Source organism: Hyperolius riggenbachi, chromosome 1 (genome assembly GCF_040937935.1).
Source record: "Hyperolius riggenbachi isolate aHypRig1 chromosome 1, aHypRig1.pri, whole genome shotgun sequence".
NCBI lineage: Eukaryota > Metazoa > Chordata > Amphibia > Anura > Hyperoliidae > Hyperolius > Hyperolius riggenbachi.
Window position 1 is genome coordinate 665202523 of NC_090646.1, and position 27879 is coordinate 665230401.

General features: G+C 44.0%; 1 protein-coding gene across 2 annotated transcripts in view; it reads right to left on the reverse strand.

Annotated features, from left to right (window-relative positions):
• Positions 1-27879, reverse strand: part of LOC137532290 (NACHT, LRR and PYD domains-containing protein 12-like) — a 362324-nt gene that overhangs the window by 310086 nt on the left and 24359 nt on the right. For both annotated transcript variants that reach the window (XM_068252670.1, XM_068252660.1), the window contains exon 2: positions 25400-25469. In XM_068252670.1, coding sequence (XP_068108771.1) covers positions 25400-25421 — 22 coding nt within the window. In that variant the 5' untranslated portion in view covers positions 25422-25469. The remainder of the gene's footprint in view (positions 1-25399; positions 25470-27879) is intronic.

Genomic DNA, 27879 nt, shown 5'->3' on the forward strand with positions numbered 1-27879 from the left:
CTTCACTGCAGTGCTGCTTGTTCTGGCAGTTTGGCTAGTGTTCCAGTTTGCTGAACTATTACCTACTTGATCTCCTGTATTGACCCTTGGCTTGTGACTCCGACCATCCTTGATCTCCGCCTGCCCTGACCTTTGGCTTGTTATCCGGTTATCCTCGATCTCCGCCTGCCCCGACCTCTGGCTTGTGACTCCGACCATCCTTGATCTCCGCCTGCCCTGACCTTGGCTTGTTCATTGACTACGCTCTCCATCAAGCTGTGTCTTCCTGTTCTCCAAATCACTGTGGGCTACTTCCAGCGCAACCTGGTGGGCACTAGGCAGCGAAGTCCGACATCCCCGTTGGGGGGTGTTCCTGCTTCCCCCTCAAGGGGTCGTGGGTGAAGACCCGTGGTCACTTAGACTCTGTGCTGGAGTGGTCCTATCCCAGTGGTGAGGTCAACAGCTCCATACCTCGTGACAGTGTGTCAGAGCGTGTCTGTGTGTGTCAGAGCGTGTGTTGGTGTGTGCCAGAGCGTGTCTGCGTGCGCCAGAGCGTGTGTCTGTGTGTGTGCCAGAGCGTGTGTCTGTGTGTGTGCCAGAGCGTGTGTCTGTGTGTGTGTGCCAGAGCGTGTGTCTGTGTGTGTGTCAGAGCGTGTGTAGGTGTGTGTGTCACAGCCTGTGTCTGTGTGTGCCAGAGCGTGTGTCTGTGTGTGTGTCAGAGCGTGTGTCTGTGTGTGTCAAAGCGTGTGTTGGTGTGTGCCAGAGCGTGTCTGCGTGCGCCAGAGCGTGTGTCTGTGTGTGCCAGAGCGTGTGTCTGTGTGTGTGCCAGAGCGTGTGTCTGTGTGTGTGCCAGAGCGTGTGTCTGTGTGTGTGCCAGAGCGTGTGTCTGTGTGTGTGTGCCAGAGCGTGTGTCTGTGTGTGTGTCAGAGCGTGTGTAGGTGTGTGTGTCAGAGCGTGTGTCTGTGTCTGCCAGAGCGTGTGTCTGTGTGTGTCAGAGCGTGTGTCTGTGTGTGCCAGAGCGTGTCTGTGTGTGTGTCAGAGCGTGTGTCTGTGTGTCAGAGCCTGTGTCGGTGTGTGCCAGAGCGTGTCTGTGTGTGCCAGAGCGTGTCTGTGTGTGCCAGAGCGTGTGTCTGTGTGTGCCAGAGCGTGTGTCTGTGTGTGTGCCAGAGCGTGTGTCTGTGTGTGTGCCAGAGCGTGTGTCTGTGTGTGTGTGTGTGCCAGAGCGTGTGTCTGTGTGTGTGCCAGAGCGTGTGTCTGTGTGTGTGCCAGAGCGTGTGTCTGTGTGTGTGCCAGAGCGTGTGTCTGTGTGTGTGCCAGAGCGTGTCTGTGTGTGTGTGCCAGAGCGTGTGTCTGTGTGTGTGTCAGAGCGTGTGTAAGTGTGTGTGTCAGAGCGTGTGTCTGTGTGTTCCCATTGTGTGTGTCTGTGTGTGCCAGAGTGTGTATCTGTGTGAGCCCACAATGCGTGTGGCAGAGTGTTTATTTGTGTCAGAGTATGAGTCTGTATGTACAGTGTGTATCACAGTGTTTTTGTGTGTGCTTTCCCCTTACTGGGGAAGTGGGGGGGGGAATGTTGTTAGGGTAGAGGGTATTGCCCAGGCCAGGGACTGCTTTAGATTTAGCAGCTGGTAAATCTGGGTGCCGGGTAAAACAGAAAAACTGCTCATCCTGCTCCTGTAAAATCCAGGCAGCTTCAATCACTATTTTCCCTCCAGGCCACCATGGATAGTGGGGGAAATACGTAATTCAGCTTCCAGCTTTTGACAGCGTCCAAATACCTGTTTGAGCGCCACTTTAGCCACAATTGTTATTACGGCCTATGGCTGCGCTGAAATCTCCAGCGCTGTTTTCCCTTGATTGGCGTGAAAGATACTCCCTGCTACCTATCAGAAGCAAAAGTTTACAGGCATATGCTGGCCTCTTCCCCCCATGCACCTCTTGTTCATTCTGCTGTGTGTGCCCTCTCTGGCTTTATTAAAGCCTGTGTCGCCTGTATTTGCTGCTGTATGGGTAACGCTCTCATATATAAATGCAGGCTTTAATAAAGTCAGAGAGGGAACACACCTATAGTCTCCTGAGCTGTACATCTGGCCCTGCCTCTAGACATTGAGGTTGGCCCACAACTTGGTCCCAGTGTGCCATTTCAACTCCCTTTGTTAAGGTAGAGAATAAGGCGCTGTGCACCAGTGCATAAGCTTGCAGGTTAATTCAAACAGGTCACATACAGACAGCCAAGACAAAGGGGGAAACTGATGGCCTAACAGCCTTTTCACAGGAAAAGTGTGCCCGCTTCCTCGGTCTCTGAGTAAGCGGATGCAGTTTTCCCGCTAAATGGCTTTTAGGCCATCAGTTTCCCCTTTTGTTTTGGCTGTCTGTATGTGACCTGTCTGAATAAACCTGCAAGCTTATGCACTGGTGCACAGCGTCTTCTTCTCTAAACAATTGGAATCTACAAGCTGGGGTCACACTATATTTGCCTACATTGAGTGCCAGCTTCACCTTTTCAACTCACTTTGCATTTGAGTTTGACACCCCTGATCTGGAGACTTCCCAGTCCTCTCTCCATCTCCTTGTCAGCCAGAGAGGACACACACAGTAGAGCAAGAGGCGCATGGGGACAGACCTGCCAGCGTTTGCCTGTGTATATGCGCTTGTTACTGGCAGCTGGGCTGGTCTTTTGTGCACTACTCTGCTCTTTATAGGGACAATGTGTTTCTATATTTGGTAAAATCTGCATGGCAAAAGGGGGCATGGCCTGGGGATGTGGCCTGTGCTAAGGGGTGGGGTTTAGGGCACCAGAACTTCTGTGCCTATAGGCTCCTGAGCTGTAAATCCGGCCCTGCATACAGTGGTTTGCAAAAGTATTCGGCCCCCTTAAAGTTTTCCACATTTTGTCATATTACTGCCACAAACATGAATCAATTTTATTGGAATTCCACGTGAAAGACCAATACAAAGTGGTGTACACGTGAGAAGTGGAACGAAAATCCTACACGAATATTTTTTACAAATAACTGCACAGTGCAATCAGTTGCCCATAGACATTGCCTGATGAGTGCTAATGACTAAATAGAGTGCACCTGTGTGTAAAATACAGCTGCTCTGTGACGGCATCAGAGGTTGTCTGAGAGAATATTGGGAGCAGCAACCCCATGAAGTCCAAAGAACACACCAGACAGGGCAGTTATTGATACATTTAAAGCAGGCTTACTATAATAGTAATACAGTGTTCTCCCCAGGCTCTTTTAGCCAGGTGCTCCACCCGGCTAGATTTGGTGACCACCCGGCTGTCATCGGCTCACCTCCTCACCTCCTCCTATGCTGTAAGCAGAGTTGCCCTGCATTTTCATCTCGCCCCACCTGGCTGCTTTTTCATGCCACCCGGCAACTATTTCATGCAACCCGGCTGGAAAAAAATTCTGGGGAGAACACTGTAATATACTATAGGATAGTATATTCACAGCCAACGGGCTGTGCGTGAGAGTGTATACACTTTTATACATGGAGTTTGTATCAATAGCAGTGTTCTCCCCAGACTCTTTTAGCCGGGTGCTCCACCCGGTTAGATTTGGTGACCACCCGGCTGTCATCGGCTCACCTCCTCACCTCCTACTATGCTGTAAGCAGAGTTGCCCTACATTTTCATCTCAACCCACCCTGCTACTTTTTCATGCCACCCGGCTGGAAAAAAATTCTGGGGAGAACACTGAAGAGCACGCAATATGCAATTTTTACTATATTATACAGTAGTTCAAGTTTCAGATTTTGCTCTTATTTCTAATATTTATCTATATAAATGTTGTTGTTCTATTCCCTTGGGGGTATAATGTTTTGCTACATGTACTGTGCATAGGATTGTGATTGGTTTCACAACTATTAGAGGCATTATGCCTCCTACTACCACTATTATAATCAATACGGTTCTAATCTCCACCCCCACCCTATGGTGTATTGTATAAAATGAACTATCTTAATTAAAGGGACACCGAGCAGTGCAGAAACTATGGAAAGATGCATATCATTTTAAAGCTCTCTTTCTCCTCTTTCCAATGATATATAAACCGCCACCCTACGCCTTTTAGTTTTCGCTATTTTCGCGATTGAAATTGCAGCGGCCGCGATTTCGATCACGAAAATAGAGAAAACTAAAAGGTGTAGGGCGACGATTTAGGTGTCGCCAGAATGAGGAGAAAGAGAGCTTTAAAATGATATCCATCTTTCCATAGTTACATTGTATTACACAGGGCGACTTTTTCTGCTGAATGGAGCTGCTGACTTTGAGAAAAAGTCGCCCTGTATAATACAATGTAACTGTGGAAAGATGGATATCATTTTAAACTGAGGCGCTACACCTGCTATTGCTGAAATTCTGTCTTGTCCCCATTTTTATTGCCTGATGAAGCGGGCTGGGCCTGCGAAACGCGTTGCACTGTTTTGGGGTACTAAGTAATAAATGTGACTACTATTCAGACAGTCTTTCGTGTCTGCTTTATGGAGGTAAGTCCACCACTTCCTCCCAGCAAATTTTAAAGTTTTTATCCACTTTTATCCTGCTGGCGCCTCTGTTCTCCTACTGCTATACCGTGTCCACCCCTGGTGGAGGGGTGATCTACCCCCTTTCGCATCTACAGAGAGCGACTTCTTATCCCTGAGTGAGGACAGGTCTAATCTCCTCACCTGCCTATACAGTGGTTGCCTGTGTGGTAACCCATGTTTGTGAGTATAATTTTCTCACGATAACCTTTACTTCATTTATGCTTAACATACTACACTATATTGGGCTCTCGGTTTCTCTACACTTTATCATTTTAAAGCTCTCTTTCTCCTCTTTCTGACGACACCTAAACCGCGGCCCTATGCCTTTTAGTTTTCTCTATTTTCGTGATCGAAATCGTGGCCGCTGCAAATTCAATCGCGAAAACTAAAAGGCGTAGGGCGGCGGTTTATATATCATTGGAAAGAGGAGAAAGAGAGCTTTAAAATGATATGCATCTTTCCATAGTTTCTGCACTGCTCAGAGTCCCTTTAAGTATTTATGACTTGAAAAAGCAGAGGCTGATCCGTGAAACGTGTTGTCAGTTTTATAATACATTTTATAGTTATTTCTGCCCTTATGGTGGTACTATCAACTTAGCTAAACGCCTAATCCTCCTGCGACCCCCTGGACGCCGCTCGCAGTGTCACTGCGGTACCAGCGAGTGTGCGTCTCAGTTTCCCTAGCTACGGCCACAGGAAGCATACTGGAAAATGACGTCTCGTCCGCCCTATCCAACTCGGAGAGCCCGGTCCCCGGCTCGGCAGAGAGGAACACAGGCTAATCGCGGCTGCCAGCCAAACTTTAAACAGGTGAGACCTGTCCTGGGATTGTGATTACTTATTTTACCCACAAGCTTAGAGCGACACTTTTTTCTTTTTGTGTTTTCCTCAGTGGCATTTGGGAGCAGCCGAGCTGACTGTGGGTGGCCTGATCGCACCTGGGGCTAATCCACTACCCCAATTTCTTCTGGCATGTGTTAGAATGGCCTAGTCAAAGTCCAGATCTAAATCCAATCAAGAATCTGTGGCAAGATCTGAAAACTGCTGTTCACAAACGCTGTCCATCTAATCTGACTGAGCTGGAGCTGTTTTGCAAAGAAGAATGGGCAACGATTTCAGTCTCTAGATGTGCAAAGCTGGTAGAGACATACCCTAAAAGACTGGCAGCTGTAATTGCAGCAAAAGGTGGTTCTACAAAGTATTGACTCAGGGGGCCGAATAATTACGCACACCCCACTTTGCAGTTATTTATTTGTAAAAAATGTTTGGAATGATGTATTATTTTCGTTCCACTTCTCATGTGTACACCACTTTGTGTTGGTCTTTCACGTGGAATTCCAATAAAATTGATTCATGTTTGTGGAAGTAATATGACAAAATGTGGAAAACTTGAAGGGGGCCAAATACTGTTGCAAACCACTGTACGTGATCAGGGGTATCCAAGTACCCCTAGTCACTTTAACCTTTTCACTTTTCTAATGACATGCTTTAAAAGTTTGCTGGGGAAGCATGCACAGCGCGTCATGAGCAGTCACAGATTTAGTGGGCTCTGCACACAGGGCTGATTCTGAGAGGAAATCTCAGCCTGGGGGGAGGGGGTTGGTAAATTTCCCCTTGACTTCCAACACCAGACTTGCCAAAAGACAACTTTACTTACGGTAACGTCTTTTCCAGTAGTCAGAAGGACAGCACCCCTGGATGAGACTTGTCTCCCTCCAAACTGTGGACAGGAACTGCAAAAGAAGATTTGCATAACAAATAGGCAGCCATATATAAGCTACAAGCTTACCCTCAGTACTTCAGTTAATACAAAAGATGACACGGACCAGTATAAATGCCTACTTACATAATTATTATTCCACCCAAAGATAGGGCGGGTTGCAGGGGTGCTGTCCTTCTGACTACTGGAAAAGACGTTACCGTAAGTAAAGTTGTCTTTCCCAGAACGTCATTGGACAGCACCCCTGGATGAGACGATGTACCAGATATGAAATTTAGGGCGGGACCACTGCCTGTAGCACTTTCCTTCCAAATGATAAGTCTGCTGCGGCTGAGATATTTAGGCGATAGTGCCTCACAAAGGTATTGTGACTTGACCAGGTAGCAGCTCTGCAGATCTGTTCTATTGATGCCCCTGACCTCTCTGCCCAGGAAGTTGATATTCCTCTTGTAGAATGAGCTCTAATTGAAGAACCTAACTGCTTCCCTTGAGCCTGATATGCCAATGTAATAGCCTGTTTGATCCATCGTGCTAGAGTGGCTTTGGACGCCTTGTTGCCTCTGTTTCCCAGCAAATAGAATGAACATTGCGTCAGTCTTTCTCCATGGACCTGTTCTCTCCATATATTGTATAAGACATCTCCTTACGTCCAGGCAATGAAGTTTCTTTTCTTTGTCATTGTTAGGATTCTCACAAAAGGAAGGAAGGAAGATTTCTTGATTCCTGTGAAATGAGGAAACAACTTTAGGTAGAAACGCAGCATCCGTTCGTAACGTAATTCTATCTTCCGAGATGACGCAGTATGGCTCTCTAATAGATAACGATTGCAATTCACCTATTCTCCTAGCTGAAGTAATGGCTAGTAAGAAAATGGTTTTCAAAGTAAGAAATTTAACCGAAATCTGTGATAATGGTTCAAATGGGTCCTCGCATAATCCCTGTAAGACAGTATTCAAATCCCATGAAGGTATTTTGGACCTGATTGGTGGTTTCAGTCTTTTTAAGGCTTGGAAGAATCTTAAAATTAGATTTTCTTCTGCCAGCCGTTTTTCTAAAAATACACTTAGAGCAGATACTTGTACCTTCAGAGTGCTTATACTAAGCCCTTTCTTGTATCCACACTGAAGAAATTCCAATACGGATTTAAGTGAAGTATTGTCACAAGATCTTTCCGAACACCATTCGTTAAACACTCTCCAGGCCTTTTGGTATATTACCCGGGTCACCTTCTTCCTACTCTGTATCAAAGTTTCTGATAGATCATCTGAAAAGCCTTTGGACTTCAGGATGCCCCATTCAGCTTCCAGGCTGAAAGGTGAAGGTTGTTTAAACTCGGATGCCACACTGGACCCTGAGACAGCAAGTGAGGTATGAGAGGAAAGACTATCGGATCTGTAACTGCTAGTGCTTTTAATAACGTGAACCATGGTCTTTTCGGCCATAGTGGAGCTATTAGGATTACTCGAGCTTTGTCCTGAATAATCTTCTTTATTACTCGTGGTAACAATGGAATTGGAGGAAATGCATACATCAGTAACTCTCCCCAATTGATCGAGAAGGCGTCTACTTTCCAAGGTAGGTCCTCCGGAAACAGGGCACAAAATTGCTGACATTTCGCATTCGCTCTTCTTGCAAACAGGTCTACTTCTGGGTAACCCCATTGTAACGTCACCTGCTGAAAAACTTCCAGATCTAGTGACCACTCGTTCGAGTCCAACTTCCTCCTGCTGAGGTAGTCCGCCAAGTGGTTCGAGGTTCCTTTTAGGTGCATCGCTGTTAATGATAACAGATTCCTTTCCGACCAGAATAGGATCCTTGACGTCTTTTCCCATAAGGATTGACTCCTCGTGCCCCCTTGCCTGTTCAGGAAAGCTACAACGCTCCTGTTGTCTGTTCTTATCTTGACATGAGAATTTCCTATTAGGGGCCCGAAATGTAGTAAGGCTTGCCATACCGCCTGTAACTCTCTGTTGTTCGACGACTGAGACCTTATTGTCGAACTCCATGAGCCTTGAGCCGGCAGAGAATTGAAGTGGGCTCCCCAACCCCACAGGCTGGCATCAGTTGTGATTGTATTCTGTTGTGGATAATTCCACAGATGACCTGGAGATAGATGATCCAGCTGTAGCCACCAGATAAGGGAAGCCTTTACACTTTGTGGAATGATGATCTTCCTGTCTAGAGTCATTAGAGACCTGTTCCAAGATTTCAAAATCCATATTTGTAAAAATCTCGCATGGAACTGTCCCCACTGGATTGCCGGAAAGGCAGAGGTTAGAAGACCTAGAAGAGCCATGGCTTTTCTTAGCGATATGCTTCTTAGTTTCTGAAATGAGAAAATATTATTAAAAATAGCAATGATCTTCCTATCAGGTAACAACAGTTTCTCTTCTCTGGTAGAAATATTGAAGCCCAAAAATTCTAGACATTGGGAAGGGATCAAAGTAGACTTTTCCCAATTAATTAACCAACCCAATTCCTGGAGAACGTCCAAAGTTATAATAAGCTGATCATTAACGGATTTCTCAGAAGAACCCCATAATAAAAAGTCATCAAGGTATCCGACAATATTAACATGTCTTAACCTGAAAAGAGCTAGAACTTCAGACATAACCTTAGTAAATAGCCATGGAGCAGATGATAGACCGAAAGGCAAGGCATTAAATTGAAAATGTCTTACCTCTCCTTCCATCCACACGGCAAACCTCATGTATTGTTGGCAGGATAAATGGATTGGTAGATGTAGATACGCATCCTTCAGGTCTAGGGATGCCAAAAAATTGTCCTTCTGTAAAAGATGAACTACAGATCGAATATTGTCCATCCTGAATTTTCTGTATTTGATTTTTAAATTCAATTTCTTTAGGTTTAGAATCAGTCGATAGGCTCCTTGAGGCTTTTTTACCAGGAAGATTGGGGAGTAGAATCCCTGTTCTCTTTGACATGCTGGAACCTGTCGAATTACTCCTTTCTGAAGAAGAGACTTTACTTCTGACTGGAGGGCTATTAATAAGGCTGGGTCTTTTGGACAAGGTGTTAAGACAAAGTTTTGAGGGGGGAGATGTTCGAACTCTATTCTGTAACCTTCCAATATTATGTTTAGTAACCATTGATTGGTGAATAGTTGTTGCCATATTTCGTAAAAGTTGGTGATTCTCCCCCCCACCGGAATGATGGCGTCATTGTTTATTTGTCTTTTTTGTATTAGTAAAGGTATTGCGGGGTCCTTGTTGCCTGTAAGGGGCCCATCTTTTACCCTTGGAGGATCTATTATCCGTCTAATTTTTAGCGGGGGCCCGAAATGGCCGTTTATTTTGAAAAGGGCGCTTTCTTGGGAAATTTTTCTTATTATCTGCCGTACGATCAAGTGTATTGTCCAGCTTAGACCCAAACAGCAGATTTCCCTCACAGGGGATACCACAAAATTTAGATTTTGATGAGTTATCCCCATTCCATGTCTTAACCCATACTCCTCTTCTGGCTGAGTTGACTAGTGCGGTGGTACGGGCTGTTAATTTAACCGTATCGTCTGCTGCATCAACCATAAAATCTGAGGCATTGGTAATCTTAGGAAAGTCGTTAAGGATCTCCTCCCTAGAAACCCCATTTGCTATTTTATACTGTAAGTCTGCCAACCAAGTCTTCAGAGATCGACTTACTGCTGTCGATGCTACAGCCGGCTTGAAAGTTAATGAAGCAGACTCCCATGCCCTTCGTAAAACATTATCCATTTTTTTGCCTATAGGGTCCCTTAGGTTTCCGAAATCCTCAAACATAAGGTCTGATTTTCTTGAAACCCTGGAAAAGGAAGGGTCTAGCTTAGGTGGAGGGCCCCAACAGGCCTGGTCATCTGGAGCAAAAGGGTAACGCTTAGATAAAGATTTTGGCCAAAAGGCCCTTTTCTCAGGATTTTGCCATTCTTTCCTAATCATAGTTTTAAGAGTGGAATGGACCGGAATGAACCTAGATTGGGGGTCCGCCAGACCCTCATACATCTGGTCCAGGGGCGACAAGGGCTTCTGATCTGTTTTAATACCCATAGTCTCATGCATGGATGTTAAAAGATCTTTCATTAATTCTGTGGAAAAAGCAAACTTTTGTGGTTTTACAGCCTTATCCATATCCTCCCCCTCAGAATATTCATCTAATGCAGAAATTTCTCCATCAGAAAAATGAGAATCTTCTACCTCACTCTGTCTGCTTCCCCTAGCCTGCACAGGGGTACGAGATAAAGGCATAGGAGATAACCCACTGACATTAGGAATAACTGGAGCTTCACTGCTAGGACCAGGCATCTCAGCAGGGCTGGGAGGTACAGTCTGAGCAGAAATGGCAGAATCCTTAATTTCTTTGATGGCGGAAGACATTTCTGACCGCATCCATCCCATCAGATCCTTAAAGATTACTGGGGATTCATCCTTAACTAGTTTGTTTGTACAATCTTGGCATAACTTTTTCGAGGAAGAAGAAGACAAACGAGAGGAGCAAATGGCACATTTCTTCCCAGATTTAGTAGATCCATGCTGACTAGACTGTGTAGAAGATCTGTCAGATTTATCAGGCTTTTCATGTTTTTCTGGCTAAAAAACATAATAAGAAGCCAAGCATTAGCACCCTCTCTAGTATAAAATAAACACCTATATATATACACTGTACAACCTGTACATAAGTACTTGCCAGAGAGGTATCTTGGGCTGGCCTGGCAGACTGCGCAGGAGCTGAACCCGAGGCGTCCTCCATGCTCACTTTAGACAAACAGAGTGAGTCAGGAAATAGATTTAAATAATCATCACATGATACCCTAATGCAAAAACAGCCGCCTGAATCCTCAGCTCATTTGCATGATTCACATTTGCATAAGCCCTACATAGGTTAGGCCAGTCGCGGCACCTGCCGCTTACTCATGCGTAATTAGCATAATTATCTCGCACTTGCCGGCATATTAATTGTTACCTTAGCGGATCAGCTAACGCTGATCCGCAATCACCGCCGCGGCCCCCTGCCGCCTACTCTGAGTCACGCTGGACGCTGCGCGTGACAACTTCCGGGTTGACCCGGAAGTACCCTGTCTTCCAAGCGCGCCTGCGCTATATCTCTGCTGCCTTGTACGGAGAAGCCTCCTCCACGCTGCAGGGCTCCCACTGTCGCCTGAATCAGCCTACCTGGAGCCCTGAAAAAACGTTGCCCCTGAACACCTGTCAAGGATAGCACTCTGGAGACCTCTCCTCTGCATTCCGTCCGGGACAGGAAACTGAACTGAAGTACTGAGGGTAAGCTTGTAGCTTATATATGGCTGCCTATTTGTTATGCAAATCTTCTTTTGCAGTTCCTGTCCACAGTTTGGAGGGAGACAAGTCTCATCCAGGGGTGCTGTCCAATGACGTTCTGGGAAAGTATGGCTTTAAAGCCGGGAAAATAAATGTATGAGATAATGAAATGTATCTGTAGTATGGACAATAAATAGATAAGTAGCAAATAGTCTTGTATTGTTTTCCAGTACAGGAAGAGTTAAAACACTTGAGATGTTATCTATGCAAAAGAGCTTCTCTGAGATATTCAACCAACTTGGTCTAACTCAGTCCTGAATTTCTCAAGAGCTTACCATATGCCTGAGACGGAAGGGAAGAAGAGTTTTATACATACCTGAGGCTTCCCTCCAGCCCCTTCCAGACTTATCGCTCCCTCGCTGTCCTCCAACTCCTGGATATTCTGAAACTGGCAACGAAAAGTCCTTCAGTCAGCGCAGGCCGGCCACCTGCAATCACCCATCACGCTCCCATAGCCTGTAGTGTTCTGCGCCTGTGCAATAGTACTGTGCAGGAGTACATGCCACCCAGGAGGGCGCACATGCGGCCAGGCATGCACAGTGTACTGTGGTCCGGAGGACTTTCCGTGGGCAATCTGAGAAGTCCCAGAAAGCGTAGGACAGCAAGGCAGCTAAAGCCTGGAGAGGACTGGAAGAAGCCCCAGGTATGTATAACACTTTTCTTTCTTCCTGTCTCAGGTTCTCTTTAAGCAGCCAAGAAAAAATGCAGGAAAGTTCAAAGGGTCATTAGCTCTGCTTTTTTTTTACAGCTTAAAATATAGTGTGTGGCTGGTTAGCTTTGTGGTCTTGTTTGACCTCCCTCAACAATGTCAATAGAGCAGTCTCTGTTGTTTAAAGGCCGTCCCTTGACATTCTTTCAGCACAACAGTGCCTTCTCTTCTCTAATTGGGAGGCCAGATTCTATGGGTTTCCTTACCTTATTTTGGTTTTATCTTAGTATTAGGCCCATATGGTCCTCTCTATGTCTCCAGCTGGCTCACCTTACATTGTGCTCTCAATATTTTTTAATTATTCAGTTATGCAAACAACATAATTTCCCATAATGCCACGGGCCTAAGCTCTCCTCAGAAGCATAGAGTTACAGATTACCCAGCAAGCTCATGGTGAACCAGAACTCCTAGGAGTGTGTAAGGGGCTACAAGGGACCAAGAAGCCCTCTTAAGCTACATCTACATGGTACAATTTTCCCTGCAATCGACGGATCGATCCAATAATTTCCAGCAGCTCCGTTTGGATCGCAATTGAAAACACCTGATTTCGGATAGTTATCAATGCAAAATCTATTGTATTATCGATCGGTAGCAATTTGGACGCCTACCCATGATGCACTTCTTGTCAGATCACCCGTCGATCTGATGCAAAATTGTACCGTGTGGATGAAGCTTTACTAAAATGTTATGCAAAACAAGTTTGCCTTCTTAAAACAGAATGTATTTGTGATAATTTAAGTTGGAGTGAGCATATGATGTATCCCCCAATGCATCACTGCTGAATGTGCAAATCGCATTCACTGTTGAATATGTAAATCACTCTTTGTTGCCCCTGTAAGCTAGCCACACCTCCAGAACCGCTGGAATGCAATAATGTATCAGCTTGTTAATTATACAGAGCCACAATAACCCAACATGCATACAGACTGTTTCGGACTGGCTGATCCTCATCAGTGCATGGCATGGATTAATGTGGCTCTGTGGGGTAGGATTTGAAGCACCCACAGTTACAGATCACCCAGCAAGCTCACGGTAAACCAGAACTCCTAGGAGTGGGTAAGGGGCTGAAGGGGACCAAAAAGCCCTCTTACTAAAATGTTATGCAAAACAAGTTTGCCTAGAAGGTATTTGCAATAATGCAGGAAAGCCTTTGGGGAACATCACACATAAACCAGACGTATTATATATACCGGAACCCACTTCACAATCTCTTCCCATCCTATGTACTTCAACACTACCAAAGATACTTTACAGTATATTGTCAACATCTAAGAAACACAGGGGAGTTATTACACTCCTTAAAGTGAATCAGAGACGAAGCACCCTCATGTATTTTACAATATATATCACTGGGAACATTAGAGAAAACCCCTACCCTGCTCTCTGTTTCATCCTTCACTGCTCAGCCTGCTTGTTATCAGCCCTAATAAAATCCCCGACTGAGCACTCAGTCTGGCATTGCTCAGGAATCATGATAGATGAGTCTGTCTTCTCTGATGTCTTTTCAAGCCCAAGCCTGCCCCCTTCTGGCTATGCTTTCCTGTTCTGTATAATTGCAGCATCACACAGAGCTGTGATGAGATGGGAGGAGCTGCTGGTGCCGAGGAAGGAGCTATGCCTGTGTCTGCTAATGTAAGGGCATATTGAAAAACGTGTTTTATTATCTATATTTGTTAGTCATAAGAGGTTTTTAGAAATGGTGATTTCATTTTGTACACAGCCCACTAAATAATATGCTTTTCTGATGAATTGTGTTTTGCATGGAGTTATAGTAAAAAAAAAAAAAAAAAAAAAACCAGACCAGCGAAAATACTTTTGTAAAATCTATCGGGGGATATGTTTATTTTGTGCCAAACGTGTTCACACTATTGGGATAAGACTCAAGTTTCCACAATATATCAATTAATTGACATATTGTGTCTTGAAAAAACGGTGTGTCCGGTGCAACCGGTCGACACTTGTGATTGCCCTACACCAGTGATGGCTAACCTTGGCACTCCAGCTGTGGTGGAACTACAAGTCCCATGAGGCATTGCAATACTCTGACAGCTCTAAGCATAACTCGGGGAGGGAGAGGCATGATGGGATTTGTAGTTTTGACACAGCTGGAGTGCCAAGGTAGCCATCACTGCCCTACACTGTGCGCTTTGGATGTGCTGCTACATTGTCCTATTGGCGATGCAGCTGTGAACTCTACCCTAACCGGGACTTTGCATACCCCATTGGGGGAGCCGAGGGTGCGACATGGAGCTGTCATAACCACAAGGCGAGATGTCACCGGAGTGGAGGACGGAGGTCTCGAAGTTTGATTACTGGAGTAAACCCAGCCAACGCACTGAGGTGTGAGGATTAATATGGTGAGACCATTCTAATTCTTTAAGCTCTGTTGCACCCATGGCAAGTTATATAAGGACATAGATAGCAACATTGGAGTTAATCTAATGAAGCTGCAGAACTGCGATTACTACAGCAGATTGAAAAAGCTGCAAGTAAAAATGAGGTCATCGTTATGGGCGACTTCAACTTTCCAGACATTGACTGGGGTATTGAGGCTACCCATTCTGGTAAAAGCAGCAGATTTCTGGCAGCACTACAGGACAATTACTTGACTCAAATGGTAACTGAACCAACTAGGGGGAATGCGTTACTGGATCTGATCATTTCTAATAGACCAGATAATGTATCAAATGTGCAGGTTCAAGAACATTTGGGAAATAGTGATCACAACATGATAACGTTTGATCTGGTGACTGATAGGCCACGAGGCAGCGGGACCACTAAAACTATGAATTTTAGAAAAGCAAAGTTCAAATTAGGCAGGCACTAAGTTTGGTGAACTGGGATAATGTACTACAAGGGGAGGACACTGAAGGGAAATGGCAAGCTTTTAAACTTCTTCTCAATCAATATTGTAGTATGTATATCCCATATGGAAAACAAATATCTAGGAATAAAAAAAGGCCTCTATGGATGAATAGAAAGGTTAGGGATAAAATGAAGAGGAAAAAGAATGCCTATAAGGTCCTAAAACAGGAGAGGACCGAGGCTGCACTAAGCAATTATAAGGAGTGCAATAAAAATTGTAAAAAAGAAATTAGGCTGGCAAAGATTGAAGCTGAAAATCAAATCGCTAGGGATAGCAACTCTAACCCAAAAAAGTTTTACAAGTACATTAACTCTAAAAAAAGAAAGGTTGACTGTATAGGACTCCTAAAGGATGAGGGTGGGAACTCAATGGTGGATGACCAAGGTAAGGCAGAGTTATTAAATGCTTTCTTTGCTTCTGTCTTCACAAAGGAAACAGCACTGTTGCAAACTAGAGGCAGAAGAGTCTCAATCTTCTAACTGTAATATTAAATACTTAACGCAGGAAGAAGTGAAGGCAAGACTAAATAAATAAAAAATTAAAATTAAAAATAGACAAGGCACCAGTTCAGTTATAGATAAACCCCTTTATCTTATCTTTTGTGACTCTCTTTCAACTGGCAGAGTCCCAGTGGATTGGCGTACAGCCCACGTTTTCCCATTATTTAAGAAGGGCAAAAAATCAGATCCAGGAAATTATAGACCTGTAAGCTTAAAGGGAACCAGAGATGAACGTTATACACACAAAATATATATACATCAATAGCTTTTCATGAGGAAATTATTTTACCACTATTTTCGCCGCTCTGGTGTGCCTTAGTACATTTATTTTTACATTTTTCCCCCGGGATAAATCAAAGATGGCCGCTGGCTCATACCCTTCTTCTTCCGGGTCATGAGCAGCTCTAAATGTTAATCTCTAGGCTTGCTGTGCTTCTGTGCTGCTCAGCACACATGCCTAGTGTGGAGGACCTCATCCTCCCACTGCAGACTAGCCCGACCTGGATTTCCCCCGACCTGGGCTTGAAGGAGAGTCGGCAGACTCAGCAGCGGCAGCACAGAGGAATCAGCAGGGCAGTCGCAGACTCGGCAGCGGCAGCAGCACGGAGGAATCTGCAAGGCAGTCGCAGACTCGGCAGCGGCGGCAGCACGGAGGAATCAGCAGGGTAGTCGCAGACGTGGCAGCAGCACGGAGGAATCAGCAGGCATTGCTAGGCAGCAGCAAACACTCCCTTCTCATCACAGCCCTCCATGATGCTGTGTATGTAAAGCAGGAAGGCAGAGCCAGGAGGGGGAGGGCTTGAATTGACTTCACACAGCAGAGGACTCAGCTAATCTGATTCCAGGTCAAACTTAGACTGGCTCAGTCAGGCTTTCTTATCACAGCTGATAGCAGAGTAATTAGGCAGAGAAGAAAGAAACTAAAAGCATGGTAGGTGTTTACTGTCATGTTCTCATTGATTTTTATGATAAAAAACATGAGGGTGCTTCGTCTCTGGTTCTCTTTAACATCAGTTGTATGCAAACTATTTGAGGGGTTACTAAGAGATACTATGCATGACTTCATAGTAGAAAATAATCTTATTTCTCAGCATCAACATGGGTTTACTAAAGACAGGTCCTGTTTGACTAACATGCTCAGCTTTTATGAGGTAGTGAATGCTAATATGGATATTGGGAATGCTGTAGATGTGATATACTTGGACTTTGCAAAGGCCTTCGACACTGTTCCCCACAAAAGTCTGGTGCAAAAGTTGAGGATGCAAGGACTGGGGAAGAGTCTGTGTGCATGGATAGGGAACTGGCTAATGGACAGAAAACAAAGAGTTGTGGTCAATGGATCGTACTCAAAATGGGAGACTGTTAGCAGTGGGGTCCCACAGGGGTCTGTTCTGGGTCCAGTGCTCTTCAATTTATTTATTAATGACCTAGTAGATGCAGTAGTGAGCAATGTTGCTATTTTTGCAGATGATACAAAATTGTGCAGAATCATCAACTCTCAAGAAGATAGTGACAAATTGCAAAAGGATCTGGATAGGATGGCTATATGGGCACATACATGGCAGATGAAATTCAATGTTGAAAAATGTAAAGTCATGCATTTTGGTCGTACCAATGGTCTAGCACCATACGAAATAAATGGGATACAGTTGGGGACATCAAACTTGGAGAAAGACTTAGGAGTACTCATCGACAACAAGTTAAATAATCGTACTCAATGCCAAGCCGTTGCAGCTAAAGCTAACAACATTTTGGGATGCATTAAAAGGGAAATAAAAACTCGAGATGCTAGCATAATATTGCCCCCGTTTAACTCTCTAGTAAGGCCACATCTGGAATATGGAATTCAGTTCTGGGCACCACATTACAAAAAAGATATTGCAGTTTTAGAGCAGGTGCAGAGATGAGCAACAAAATTGATACGTGGGATGGAAGGTCTCGCTTACCAAGAAAGGTTAGATAAACTGGGTTTATTTAGTCTAGAGAAAAGACACCTTAGAGGAGATCTAATTAACATGTATAAATACATCAGAGGGCAATATAATAGCTTGGCGGATGACCTTTTTGTCCCTAGGCCTTCTCAAAGGACTAGAGGACATGATCTGCGCATGGAGGAAAAACGTTTTAGCCATTTATTTAGGAAAGGGTTCTTTACAGTAAGAGTGATTAAGATGTGGAATGCATTGCCACAGGAAGTAGTTATGGCAAACTCTATACCTGCATTTAAAGGGGGCTTAGATGCTTTCCTTGCGTTGAAAGACATCCATGGCTATAATTACTAGGTAATACCTAATGATGTTGATCCAGGGATTTTATCTGATTGCCATCTGGAGTCGGGAAGGAATTTTTCCCTTTTGGGGCTAATTGGACCATGCCTTGTAAGGGTTTTTTTCGCCTTCCTCTGGATCAACAGGGGTATGGGAGGGAGCAGGCTGGTGTTGTACTTTATACTGGTTGAACTCGATGGACGTATGTCTTTTTTCAACCAAAATAACTATGTAACTATGTAACTGTATATCACCCTAGGCCTATTCGATGGATATATTTGATGTGCACATCATATACCACACATCATAGCATAACCTGCTTTATGGATTCATACATTTAAAGGAGAAGGTTCTTTCACTAATGGATGAACTTTTTTGAGCATATATTTATTTACCTTTTTCTTCCTTGGCATCACAGATGGATATATCCAACCAGATTTTCTGAAATGCAATAGACTGTATCTGCAGGCCTCAGACAGGGTGTATAGGTGATTTATCGCCTTTTGACATATACTATATTGCAGTGCGCACTGTGAGACTTTTGCTGGTTATACCCTATTAGAGTGCTTTTTAGATATTGATATGCTTTTATACTTATAAGAAATAAAAGTTATGTTTTTATGGCAGTAGTTCATGCTGTGGTAATCAGTTAATTGATATATTGTGGAAACTTGAATCTTATCCCAATAGTGTGAACAAGATTGTCTAATTTATGGGTATTTCAGGTTAGATCAATATACTAAGTTTAATTAGTATTTTGTGCCAAAGCGTTCATTTCTGGTTTCCTTTAATAGTTTTCCTTTGAAAGAACAATCTCAAATCTCAGATAAGGAGGACCGCTTTATTATTTTTATCGGTGAACATCAATCCAAAGTTCTTTGTACAGGTAGTTCCCAATTGACAAACGGCATGGATTCGGTGAGAACAAGTCAAAAAACATTTTTCAAATTGGACGTAGTTTTTGAGAAAATTGATTTAAAAAAAATTCTAAATAAAAATGGCTTTTAAACGTGTATAATGAGGTACAGGGGACGGAGGTGACACAGAGGGTGACAGAGGAGGCACAGGGGGACAGGGACAGTACAGTGTTCCAATTTAAGAACAGATTCAGATTAAAAACTGTCAGGTTTTCAAATATCAAAAAGTAATCAAGATTTATAGGTTGAATAAAAACATAATAAATGTTCTTTAAGAATATAACCTTATAGGATTGTATGCTTTATTATAGATATTAACAAGTGTGTCCTGATTTATGTTCTATATTTTGCATGCTTGATCTATTAGATGGATTACAAGAAATATTTATTTATTTATTTGTTGTATTTATAAAGCGCCAACATATTACGCAGCGCTGGACATTAATTTAGGTTACAGACAATATTTAGGGGTGACAAACAGCAATATGACAATACAGGAATACAAGAAAACCAGATCACACAGCACAGTATGAGTACAAGGTAATGCTTAGTCAGTCACTGGATGGGAGCATGGAGTTAGGCAAGTTAGGTTCACTCAAATGCATAGCATGGGTGCACAGTAATAGAGGTGCATGATCAGGTAGGACACAAAAGGAATGAGGACCCTGCCCAAAGGCTTACAATCTAGAGGGAGAGGTAGGGACACGAGAGGTAGGGGACCAGAGTTCGGCTGTGGGTTTAGAGCAATTGTGAGGGGTGGTAGGCAAGAGTGAAAAGGTGAGTTTTGAGGGCCTTCTTGAAGGTGTTGAAGGAGGGGGCTGCCCTAATGGGTGGAGGTAGGGAGTTCCATAGTGTCGGAGCGGCTCTTGAGAAGTCTTGGAGGCGTGCATGGGACTGGGTGATGCGGGGGACGGTCAGGCGAAGTTCATTGGAGGAGCGGAGTGAGCGGCTTGGTGTGTATCTCTGAGTAAGATTAGAAATGTAGGTTGGACAGGTTTCGTGGATGGATTTGTAGGTCAGATAAAATAGATAAAAATAGATAAAATAGATCTTTTATATTATTTTTATAAGATTTAATGCTGAATAGTGAAATCCAGAGAAGATGGTTTAGCTAGTGACAGACTGCTGAATCAGAAAGATTTTCCTCTGTCTGAAGAATGTTTACTGGAGTAATAATCTTACACTTTAAACAAATCTTAAAATTTTACACTGCCTCGGACAATATTGAAGTCCCAGTGTCTTTGTTTACAGTCTAAGGTGTAAGCTGAAGTAGAGACGGCTTGAGAATTTCAGAATGTGGACAAAGTTATATCATACCCTGTATGTATTTTCATTATTAGGAATATACTGTATCATTGTTCATAGAAGGTTCCACATATATAGTATTAAGAATAAACATTATGTTTGTATTCATATGGGATATATACTTAAATATCATATGCCAGCTTATGCTCAGTATTCAGTGTTTTCCATAAGAGACGGTCAGAGCTACAATGTTTGATAGGACTATAATCAGTAACTTTATGGCTGTCCACACTCAGAGCCCAGACATCCAAGAGCCATATTTGCTGGGATAACATTCCTGAATCATAAAAGTTGTTCTCAAACACCAGCTAAAGTTGTTGAGGATTATGAGTTGACCAAACTTTGGGAAATCCCAGCTAAGTTTGTAAAAGCGTAGGAGATGGTCAGTTTCATCTTGTTGTACATGATAAAGCACGTTTTTATTTACCAAAGAAATGAACCATTGTTCTAATCGAACGAAATGTCAACAGAGTGTTTAAAGGGATACTTAAGTCAAGGGGAAAAAATGAGTTTAACTCACCTGGGTCTTCCCTCAGCCTCCTGCAGCTGATCGGTGCCCTCGCAGCCCCGCTCCGATGCTCCAGGACCCGCCGGAGGCGACTTCCGGTTTCGCCGTCACCGGCCGACAGGCATGGGAACGCGAGTGATTCTTCGCATTCCCAGCCACAATAGCACCCCCTATACTGCTATTGCAGCCTTCTTTCCACAATAGCAGCATAGGGGGTGCTATTGTGGCTGGGAACGCGAAGAATCACTCGCGTTCCCATGCCTGTCAGCCGGTGACGGCGAAACCGGAAATCGCCACCGGCAGGTCCAGGAGCATCGGAGCAGGGCTGCGAGGGCACCGATCAGCTGCAGGGGGCTGAGGGAAGCCCCAGGTGAGTTAAACTCATTTTTTCCCCTTGACTTAAGGTACCCTTTAACATGGTATCAGCGGGTCAGAGGTTATTGGACCTTTATTTTGAATAATATATATGTAATACAAGAGTGCCCCCTGCTGGAGAAAATTACACATCCAGAAAAAAGTCACATGGTTAATATTAAAGTGGATCCGAGGTGAACTTTTACTCATTGCATAATTGTGTCCCTTTCCTATTGTTTATAGGGCATTCCTCAAGCCAAATACTTTTTTGTTTTTGTTTTAATACTCTAATTCCCTATAAACTAAACAAGCCTCACCCACAGGTTTTCAGAGTGCCTTGGCATTTTCATGCAGTAGCAAGGGCTTATGGGAGCTCAGTCTGGGCAGGAGGAGGAGGTGTTACTAGCCAGAGATTTCAGAGGCAGAGGGGAGGAGGGAGGAGGGAGGAGGAGAGGGGATTCGTTTTTTTTTCACAGTCTGAGTGCTCAAGATACAGATAAGCCTGCCTCTGTGTAATGTTTACAAACAACATGGCTGCTGTCATTGTATCACAGGAAGAAATAATCATATTCCATTAAAACTGTTTGCAGCTAGATTTGCTGTGTAAACTATCTAAACTTTAGATAAGATATATAGACAAGTTACTTGTTATAGTTAGTTTTTCATCTCGGATCCGCTTTAAGCTGATAGTTAAAGAGAAACTCCAACCTAGAATTGAACTTTATCCCAATCAGTAGCTGATACCCCCTTTTACATGAGAAATATAATGCTTTTCACAAACAGACCATCAGGGGGCGCTGTATGACTGATTTTGTGCTGAAACACCTCCCACAAGAAGCTCTGGGACCGTGGTACTTTTGGCAGTTTGTTACAATGTAACAAGGTTCACAGACAGGAAATAGCTGCTTACAGCTGTCTCTAACAGCCAAAACAGCTAGGAGCAGCTACATGACCTGCCCACAGTAACAATGTCACCATGTAATACATGTCAGAATGTAAATCAGGGAGAGGAAAGATTTTACAATGAGCAAACACTGACTAAATCATTTATACATAAGTATGGTAAAAAATGAAGCACTTTTTTTTACTACATTATTTTCACTGGAGTTCCTCTTTAAATGAGCTAGTTAATTAGATGTTTGAAAGAATACACCCACCAACTCCAATTGGATCTTAGTTGATCCCTAGAGGTATGGATTATAGATAAGAGGGGTAATAAATTAGGGGTGTAGGGGACACTCAACACACTCTCACACTCCGGGCACACACTCTCATCCTCTGAAAGAAGGGACATACTTTCAGACACTCTCATCCTCTGAATGGGAAGAAGGACTTCCAGACTCTCACGCCCTACAAGCCTTGAGGCCACTCTGACCTAAGAGGTCTCCAAAGAAGGGAAGATCGGGTTAGCTGTGCAGGCCTGGAAAGATCCCAAATTCCATTTGATTGGTAATTATGAATTTTCATTAAATTAAAGGGAACCAGAGAGGTTGGGGGGAAGCTTTAATACATACCTGGGGCTTCCTCCAGCCCCATAGGCACGGATCGCTCCCACGCCGCCGTCCTCTGCTGCCTGGATCCGCCGGTACCGGGTCCCGTCATTGCCGCTAGTCGGCCAGTCGGCTGGCGGACGCGGCCGATTCGCCGCATCACACGGAGCTCCTTCTATACAAGTACGCATGAGGCTGCCTGCTGTGCAGCCGCATGCGTACATGTATGGAGGGAGCCCCTGTGATGCGGACAATTGGCCGCGTCCGCCGGAAGTGACGGGCCCGGTAACGGCGGTTCCAGGAAGCGGAGGATGGCGGCGTGGGAGCGATCCAGGCTTATGGGGCTGGAAGAAGCCCCAGGTATGTATAAAGGCTTGTTCTTTTTTTTTCAGCCCGTTCCTCTCTGGTTCCCTTTAAAGCCAAATATTGTACCCGCTTGATAATTGTTGATTCCATATATTATAGTCAGTCCCCAATGTGTGCTAACTTCTCCAGCGTTGCAGACTGGCAACACGTGCATTTATTGTGGGTTTCATGGTTTAAATTTTTTTTTAACATTTCATTAATATATGCGTTCCGATGTCCAAGCGTGCATTTTAATGTGCAGCGTGCAACTTTTAATATAAAAAGTTTCATTGACAGATCAGGTCAATTTCATAATTCATATTCTTTCCTTTGTCCTCAAGTTAGATTCTGTTTTTTATAGATAAGAGTTTATAGCCAAATAAAATGTAAGCCTATTTTATATATTGAGGTTTTTAGACTAGCTAGATTTGCTTCCATATTTTCCCTTGTTAGATTGTGTATTATAATCAAGCCTTGCAAGTAAGATAAAATGTCTGCCATCTTGTGGTTGCACAGCTTATTGTGATCTATTAATTTTATTGGTTAACCAGTTCAGCCTATTTGGACTAGTATGTTCAACTAGATAGGCTCTGCTGCTGCTGCTGTGCGGTGCACGCGATCATGCGTGCTTCCGCCACCTGCCGCAAGCCCCCCTATCAGTGAATGGGAATATAGTTCCCATTCACCGATCGAAGTCACCCGCAGAAAAACAGACGATCTCTCATTAGAGACCGCCGTCTTTCTGCCAAAAAAAAGTTCCTTGTCCTCATTTGAGTTCCTGGATGCCAGATCGTTCACATCCAGGACTTTTTTCACTGTGGCCCTCTTGTGGCCACATAGTAAACTACACCCACATACATTTTTTATTAAACAATTACATTATTTTACATTTAAAATTAGCTGTTTCCCTCCCACACCAAAAATTACCAAAATACATTTTTTATTAAAAAAACAAAAAAAAAAAATTATAATAAAAAAAAAACAAAAACAACATAAATAGTTACCTAAGGGTCTGAACTTTTTAAATATGCATGTCAAGAGAGTATATTATTATATTATTTTAAATTATAAACTTGTAAATAGTGATGGACGCAAATTTTAAAAAATGCACTTTTATTTCTAAATAAAATATTGGCGCCATAAATTGTGATAGGGACATCATTTAAATGGTGTAATAACCGGGACAAATGGGAAAAAAAGAGTTTTAATTACGGTAGCCTATATTAATTTCAAACTATAATGGCCAAAAAACTGAGAAATAATGATTTTTTTCATTTCTTTCTTAATCTTCCTGTTAACATAGATCTAGAAAAAAATAATTCTTAGAAAAATGTATCACCCAAAGAAAGCCTAATTGGTGGCAGAAAAAAACGAGATTTCGAGATATAGCTCAATTCATTGTGATCAGGGATGCTCAAATCCGACCCGGGAGACATCCGGATAGTTGCTATCCGGATATCTCCCAGTACACCTGTGCGGGGGGGGGGGGGGGGGGAATCAATCTTACCTGAATGACGTCTTCTTCGGTCCGTACGCGTCGCTTCCCACGATGCGCTCCAAGCACCGCATGCGCCGTTCACGTAACTACTAACACTTCCTCCTTCCGGGTTGAAGAAGGAAGGGTTTGTAATCACGTGGCCGGCGCATGCGGCGCTTGGAACGCGTCGTGGGAGGCGATGCGTACGGACCGAACAAGACCTCATTCAGGTAAGATTGACACCCCCCCCCCCCCCCGCACAGCTTTACTGCTTTACTGGGAGATATCCGGATAACAACTATACGGATGTCTCCCGGATTGGATTTGAGCATCCCTGATTGTGATAAGTAGTGATAAAGTTATTGGCGAATGAAAGGGAGGTGAACGTTGCTCGGATGCATGAGGTTACTGTGGGGCTGAACTGGTTAAAATCTGTGGTTGGTCAACTTTGCTCTGAAGTGTATAGTCAGCTTATACTGAGAAATACCTTGTGGTTAGAAGTATCTGGTGATTATTGTATGATTCCTAGAATTTGATTTGTAATTATTCTGACAACTTTTGTGTATTTAATAAATTAATTATTTTAATTATTTTAAAGTAAATAGTTGTCCTGACTTTTCACTCCTTGTACCAATATCTTAAGAAAATTTGCTATAAGAACGTAAGGTTGGGCGTTTGATATAGTAAGACTCCTCCCATTCTATTGTTTTCGTAGGAGGTCTTAGCTTTTGATTTTTATACTTCCGGTTATAGTTTATATGACCGTAAAGTAGAAAAAAAACCGCCCGACAAAACAAACCTACAGTCCCTATCTCATTCGGTAACCAGGGACTACCTGTATAGTGAATATTTAAGCTGCTCCGGAACAAGTAGCCACTGCACTCAGCAAGGTGCCGGTCACTCTGCTGTGACAGTCTGGCAATTTTATGTGGTGTAATACCGCTGATTGCTTACCGTTTCCCAAATCCAGTGGCCTATAATACATACTGTATATAAAACAAATCCTATAAAAAGCAATAAGTGACCTATTGAACTGGGCGTGCCCCGTGCTGCTGCTGCCTCACATATAAACATCAGACAGCAGACAATTGTGTTTCTTTACCTGAAGTGCTGGATGACTCCATCTTGTCAGCTGCTGGGAATCTCTGTTCAGCTGAAGCCAGCCTGGAGACCTGAACACAACAACACAAGCACCATTACTGACTCACATAAAGCAGATATTATTCCTCATCTTACAATATTACAGGTGAATGCTGCATGTCTCTATAGTGGCTACAGTAACATTATTTCACCAGGAGCTGAGCACTGGAGGCAATGCATCTCTTCCTACAAGCTTCTCATTTGTTATAGCCAGATGCTGAGGCTTATTGTCTCATCTGCTAACCCTCCAGCCCACTCCCCTCTAGATTGTAAGCTCACAAGACCAGGCTCCTCCCCCTAGTGTCTCCACTGCACTGCCCACTAGATTGTAACCTCACAAGACCAGGCTCCTCCCCCTAGTGTCTCCACTGCACTGCCCACTAGATTGTAAGCTCACAAGACCAGGCTCCTTCCCCTATTGTCTCCACTGCACTGCCCACTAGATTGTAAGCTCACAAGACCAGGCTCCTTCCCCTATTGTCTCCACTGCACTGCCCACTAGATTGTAAGCTCGCACGGGCAGGCTCCTCCCCTAGTGTCTCCACCCCACAGCCCTTTAGATTGTAAGCTCACAAGGCCAGGTTCCTCCCCCTAGTGTTTTTCTGCATGAGTTAAATTTACCTCACATGAAATTTGAGGCCTTAAGCCTGGTACACAATTTCAATTATGATTAGTCAATCACTGACCAACTTTACCACCTCCATGTAGTAGTATGAGGGTTTATCTACACAATCTGCCTACTGCAGCCGTGTCATTATGGCAAGAGATTTGTGGCACTTACCCAAAATGTCTGCCCACGGTGGTGGTGCCCTCGCCGTGTCCCTCCGATCTTCCTGTCCCCGCCGGTGACCACTTCCGGTTTCGCCGTCAGGAGCCGACACGCTGGGAACGCGAGTGATTCTTCGCGTTCCCAGCCACAATAGCTCCCTCTATGCTGCTATAGCGGCATAGAGGACTGCTATAGCAGCATAGGGACGCTATTGTGGCTGAGAACGCGAAGAATCACTCGCGTTCCCAGCCTGTCGGCTCCCGACGGCGAAATCGGAAGTGGTCACCGGCGAGAACAGGAAGATCGGAGGGACACGGCGAGGGCACCGGACAGCTGTAGGGGGCTATTGGAAGCCCCAGGTGAGTAAAAGTATTTTTTTTCTGACTTAAGGTTACCTTTAAGGTGCACAGGGTTAAATAGCATGAGTAGCAGGAGGTTACCCGTGCTTTTTGTGCTAGTGAATCAAGTCCAAAGTGTTTTATTAGTTACAGCTTGCTAGTACTAAGTTAGGGTCCTTTTGCTTTCAGAATACCCTTCATTCTTCATGGCATTCCTCAGATTTTGGTCATAGTGACATAATAGCGTCACACAATTTCTGCAGATTTATCGTCTGCACATCCATGATGTGAGACCGCCGCATCAGGGGGGAAACGCTACATTGGTGTGGGGTTATTTTAGTGGGGGAAATGCTGCCTTATTGTAGGTGTGTTTTTTGGGGTAACACCTCTAATTACCTGCTGTCTTTTGGGAAAAAAATTCAGGGACCTTTTGAGTTACACTGTTACATTACTGTGACTATGCCCATGTCATGGCCGCACCCATTTTCCGGCACCCACATCATGGCCACACCCATTTTTGCTGCAGTGCCCTTTGTGCGCCACACTCTACTTTTCTCCTTGGTGCCCCAGATCTTTTAGGAACCTAGTGACGCCCCTGGTCATAGTAATCGACCCTCATTCTACATGGTGGTGGCAAAATTGGTCAGTGATTGGCCAATCATAATTGAAAGTGTGTACTAGGCTTTCACCTCCCTGGCGGTGCATTTCTGTCTGGAATTATGAGTCTGAATCGGTTCATTTTTTTTCAAGAATTTTAGGCCTCCAATTCTTAACTCATCAAAATATCTCAGAATAAAAGCCTGCTAGACATTCTGCATATAAATAAAAGACGAACACAAAATTGTTGAAATAGTTAAATTTCTCAATAAACTGAAAGAATAGCAAAACTCTACAAATAAGGCAGCAGATTATACAGTATGTACATATATACAGCTAATACACCTCCCGTGTGTGGTATATTTTAAAACAGGGAACGGCACACAGGGCGACATCACAATCGGGGCAGTAGAATCGTGATTATTTTCTGACTTTTTTCCCCTTCTTATCAGTCTTGCTGCAGCATACAGCACATGGTTGAGGCATTTTTTGGGGGGAGTTGGTGGAATGTATTCCATGAAGTGACATCCAGTGAGGCGCTCCAGTTTACTACATAGGAAGCACGGCGCCCAACTCTGGCATCTGCTGCAGTCTGGTATTTCAGGCGGATGCATTCGCACATCCCCCAGATGATGTCAGCATGCGTTACTGGCCTGTCACTTCGCTGCTTGTGGAGTATGTAGGTGTTCCAGATACTTTGTTCCAGGAGATGGCGGAAAACCTTTTTATATTTTTATT